Source organism: Tupaia chinensis, unplaced genomic scaffold (genome assembly GCF_000334495.1).
Source record: "Tupaia chinensis unplaced genomic scaffold, TupChi_1.0 Scaffold143793_1, whole genome shotgun sequence".
Taxonomy (NCBI): Eukaryota; Metazoa; Chordata; class Mammalia; order Scandentia; family Tupaiidae; genus Tupaia; species Tupaia belangeri.
Genome location: NW_006203643.1, coordinates 247,083 through 252,222, shown reverse-complemented (window position 1 = coordinate 252,222; position 5,140 = coordinate 247,083). Strand labels below are relative to the sequence as shown.

Genomic DNA, 5,140 nt, shown 5'->3' with positions numbered 1-5,140 from the left:
GTATATATATATATAAGTATCATCAGGGAAGACAGAGAAATATCTCTTTTCTTTTTTTTAGAGGTTTTTGCCTTAGGACATGTGCACTCACTGGGGAAAGAGATACAGAGACAGCAAGAGGGAAAGGAAGAAATCACCCTCCAGGGATGGCCACACCACAATCCTCTCTTCCATTCTCCTCCCAGGATTTTGGGCATGCACTCATGTGCCTGGCACGATTCTCAATCCACCAAGTCCAGGACTCAAACCACAGTTGGCCAAGTGGGAGTCCAGTGGCGTAACCACTAAGCCATCTGCTGGCCCCCAAAGCAATGTCTCTTAACCATCCAAAAACGTCTTTCATGTGTAAATGTGTACAATTTTAACATGATGCCATTTCACCTATTAGGTTGGCAAAAACGCTTGTTCTATAACTCAGGCTGTTGGCAAAGTTGTGGTGAAACTAGTGCTAACATACTCACCCTAGCTCCTCCTGTTAATACTTAGACCTGCCATTCTCGTTCCTACCTCAGGACCTTTGCATTTGCTGCTCCCTCTGCTTTGAACACTCTCTGCTGAATTATCATGGGGCTTGCTCCTTCTGGCCAGCTTTGAACCCAGCTTCTAGTCCCCTTCCTGGTGAGGCCTCCCTGACTGCCTCCTAACTCACCACCTCCTCACATCACTCATATCTCTCAGTTTCTTCAGAGTGTTCATCTTTATCAGAAACACTTTCTTTCTTTTCCTCTCTCCTACTAGATCAGGGGTCAGCTAACTTTTTGTGAAATGGGCCTAAGTAAAAGAGCTTGGGCTTTGCAGGCCATATAGTGTCTGTTGCAATTCCTCAGCTCTGCTTGAAAGAGTCATAAACAATCTATAAAAGAACAAGCATGACTGTGTTCCAGTAAAACTTGATCTAAAGTCAGTGAAATTCGAATTTCATATAAGTTCCAAGTGTCACAGAACATTCTTTTGATTTTGTTCAATCATTTAAAAACATGAAAACCATCATTATTAGCTCAAGGGCCACACACATGGATGGCAAACTGAACTTGGCCTATGGGCAGTAGTTTGCCCATTCTTGTGCTAGAACACCAACTCCAGAGCATTATTGTCTGTTCGATTGACTGCTATATCCCCTGCACCTAGACCAGAGCCTGGCACCATGTAAGCTCTGAAAAGATGTTCAGTGGGTGAGTGAGTAGAATGGTAAGTTGAAGAGAAAGTCACTGAACAAGTGCGGAAGTCAATGAACACATGAGAGTGGGCACAGTCCTACTCTTGGGGCTTTGGTTTACCCTTTCCTAGACTTAGGCAGGCTCCCCCAAGAAGTCTTGAGAAAATATCAGAAAGGGGAGCTAGGTAGTGCTACAGCAGTAATAAAACTGGACCTATATGGGAAAAGTCCTGAGTTCATGTCCAGGGACCTCCCTGAGCACACTGGGCACATGCCTGTCATCTGGGCCAGCTGAGACAGACAGTGGATTGTGGTGTGAAGACTCTTTTGGGGAGTATCTGTCTCTCTGTCTCAGTCTCTCTCTTTCATGGAAGAAGTAAATAAATAAAAGTTTATAAAATAAGTCACTTAAAAGATCAGAAAGCTGAGGCCAGAGTTATAATTCAGCATCTTTATTCTTCCCCTTTAGCCTGAGGGTAATCCTGACAGACAATTTCCACCAGGAGGAGGCAAAGAGGACTGGGCTCGGCCAGGGCTCCCCAGGGACCTGGCCTCCTACTGCTTCCATGGAGGTAGGGTTGGGATCACAGCTATGATCCAAGTTAAGCATCCCTGAGGAAGAGGGAAGTGGACCACTCTGCAGCCTCTGTTGTCTCCCACCTCTGACAACCACATTAATGGAACCAGCCACCTCCACATGCCAGGCAGGAGGTACCCAAGAGAATGGCTCCAATCCTCTCCACATGAATGCACATGCACACGTGCACATGCGCATGGGGACCCGGGCAGGGCAGGACACGGTCAGTGTCCAAACACATGGCTCTGGCCTGTGACCCAGTTGGCAAACATAAAGCCTAGACTGATGGCCATGAAGAGGACCCCCAGGATGCCAAAACACAGGGCCTGCAGGTGAGAGGGAGAGAAGGTGGGGCGGGTGATGATGTTCTCAAGCCTTTCAGCCCCTCCAAAGAGTGCCTCATCCATTTCTCACCCTCCTTGTGTACCCTCTCCTTCCTTAAAGCCAGCCCCTCCCTGGAGTCCTCATTCTACCTGCCCAGAACCCTTCAAGGAGTATTCTCCTCCATCTTCCTTCTTGACAATACTCCTAGCTCTCTTCTGAACAGAGCTCGTTCCATCTGTCTGGAGAATGCTCCCTCTATGCCAGCACCTTCTGAATGCTCTCAGTCTTTCCAGACCCTGTCGACGCTTTCTGTTCTGCCTCTTCCTAAGACAATTGTCTTCATTCTTCCAGACCACCAGCCCCTCCCTGAATGCTCCCTCTTCCCCCGAGTCCCCTCCTAGGATGTGCCTTCCATCTCTAGCCATCCCAGAGCGTGCCCCTCCTTGGAATGCTTCCTTTCCCCAGCTGTCCCCTAGAATACTCACCCGGATCTTGGGCCAGGAAAAGAAGGGCTCCACCTCAGAGGGTACAATGCGGAGGTAGAAGACACTGGGAAGGATGAAGATGAGGCTGGCGACTGAGGTCAACCCTAGAGACAGAAAGGAGGGACAGAAGTCAACCTAAGTTTGAGAACAAAGTCCCCAGTAAGTGGGGTATGGGACTGAGGTTGGGAATACTGACCAATAACCCCAAAGATGTCCCAGATGGTTGGAACACAGATGACAAGGACATTGCCCAAAACAAGCAGGGAGAAACAGCTGCTGCAGGGCCCAGCAGATCTATGTGACCAGAGAGGGAAGGGCAGGGATCAAGACCTAAGTGCTGCCCCCCTGCCACATGATCATCTGTCTTTAACCCCACCCCCTGTGAGATCCTGGATTTCTCCTCCCTCTGACTATCTATGGTTCCACCCTGTCTTACCATCCAACTTCTGAATCAGTTTCCTGACTCACTCTCTGACAATCCATGTCTCTTCCTTTTGGCTGATCATCTGGCTGTGCCTCCACCTACTATCTGAAATCCACACATCCTCCTGTCTGACCATCTCCACTTTCCCTTCTGTCTGACTGTCTGAGATCCTGCTTCTCTCTCTGAATGACTTCCTCTGCCTCCCTCCTCCATCTGATCATTCTCACCTCCCCACCTGAGAGCCTTGTCCCTCCTCACGCACCCCACCACTTCTGCCTCCAGTCTTTTTCTGTTTTTGTTTTGTTTTGTTTTGTTTTGAGAGGTTTTTGCTATGGGGCGCATGCGTTCACCAGACAGAGGGAGACAGAGAGACAGAAAGTGAGAAATCACCCCTCAGGGGGGATGGCCACACCGCAATCCCTTCTCCTCCATTCTCTTCTTGGGATCTTGGGCATGCACGCACACGCGCCTGGAGTGAGTTTTAAGCCTCCAGGTCGGGGACGCGAACCGCGGTCGACTACATGGGAGTCCAGCGACATAGCCATTACGCTAACTGCTGGTCCCCCTCCAGCCATTTTCTATCCATCATGTTTCTTCATTTTGACTGACCACCTATCTATGCTTCTCCCCTTTGAGTCACCATTCCTGCCTCCCTCTTCTGTCTAGCCACCCATCTGTGCCTCCTCTCTCCAACTGACTACCCCGTCCCCCAGCCCTCTCTGTTTTGCCATGTATTATACCCACTTCTTTCTTTTATAATTTTTATACTTTATTATTGTTTGTTTGGTTTTTTTGTATACATTAATTCACTGCATATCATTACAGTACAAAAAATGAGATTTTCCATCCAGAATGCACTGTTTATTGGCTCAATCGAAGATATGCCCACTTCTTTCTGATCATCTATTTTTGCCTTCTCCGCCAATCTGACAACTCTGCCTTCCCTTTTTGGTCCATCCCCACCTCTTCCATTCAGCCTTCTACTCCAGTTGCCACCCCTCATTCAAACATCTGTATCTCTGTCCTCTACCCATGCATCCTTGTCCTTCCACCCCCTGGGCCCACCCCTGACCCCATGCACAGGGAACAGCACAAGTGGTACAGTGAGGGTCATGGCAAGCAGCATGGCCAGGCGCACGCAGAGGATGAGCACATCCTCCTTGCTGTACATGAGCAGCATCTCTGTCTCCATGCTGCCTGGAGACACCGGATGGAGGATATGGTAAGAGTACCAGGACCAGTGCCCCAGAAACCCACACACACCTACATAGGGACAAAATCTACATACATGGTAAGTAACTTCCCTTTGGAAAAGACAGGTCCAAAGCCATGGAGGGAAAGAACTCAAGAAGCCCTTGCCTCAGCCCTCCGCCCTGTTGCCACCCCAGCTCCCCCCAGCCGGGTCCCAGCCGCACTCACTATAGAAAGTGAGCTATCCAAAGGTTGCTGTGAGCCCATACCTGCAGAACATGGCCCCAATGGACACGTTGGCCACAGCCTGCATCCTGTGCTGGGAGGGCCTGAGGTATAGAAGTCACGGAGCTGTCATTCCCATATCCCTGGATTTGGCCCAGCCCCTCAAAACCAGCCCCCATCCTCCAGAGTCCTCATCCTCCCAGACTGACATTCAGCTGGTACATCCTGGGGTGCCCATCTCTGCCTCCTCTGTGTGACAAGCCAAGTTTCCCTTCTCTGCACATCTGTATTTCACCTCATACAAGCATCTCTGTCTCACATCTCTGATCATCTGCACTGTTCCTCTATGTCTGATCACTCACACATCCCCCATCATACCATCCCTGCCTCCCACTGTCAATTCATCTGACTATCCCTGTCTCCTCAGACCCAGTCATGCACACCACCCCCTCCACTGACCATCTGATCTCTGCCTCCCAACCCTGTCCGTTCACACGTGTACTGAGTATTAAAATAGAATATTTAGAGCCCAGCAGGTGGTGTGGTGGTTAAAGGTGCTGGATTCCCACATGGCTGACTGTGGTTTGAGTCCTGGACCTGATGGCTTGCTTTCTTGCTTTCCCTTTCATCTCTCTCTCTCTCTCTCTCTCTGTGTCTCTCTCTGATCTAATAAATAATAATAATAATAACAAATATAATTAAATAAATAAATACATTTTTTTGTCTCACATCTCTTTTTTTTGGAGAGCTTTTTTGTT

At 49.0% G+C, this 5,140-nt stretch overlaps 1 protein-coding gene across 1 annotated transcript in view; it reads right to left on the bottom strand.

Annotated features, from left to right (window-relative positions):
- Positions 1–1,619: 1,619 nt before the first annotated feature.
- The window catches only part of SLC38A5 (solute carrier family 38 member 5), a 14,020-nt gene continuing 10,499 nt past the window's right edge, over positions 1,620–5,140 (bottom strand). Inside the window, 5 exon segments of the mRNA XM_006165033.2 lie at positions 1,620–2,059; positions 2,543–2,646; positions 2,739–2,879; positions 4,032–4,163; positions 4,386–4,486. Coding sequence (XP_006165095.1) covers positions 1,958–2,059; positions 2,543–2,646; positions 2,739–2,879; positions 4,032–4,163; positions 4,386–4,486 — 580 coding nt within the window. The 3' untranslated portion in view covers positions 1,620–1,957.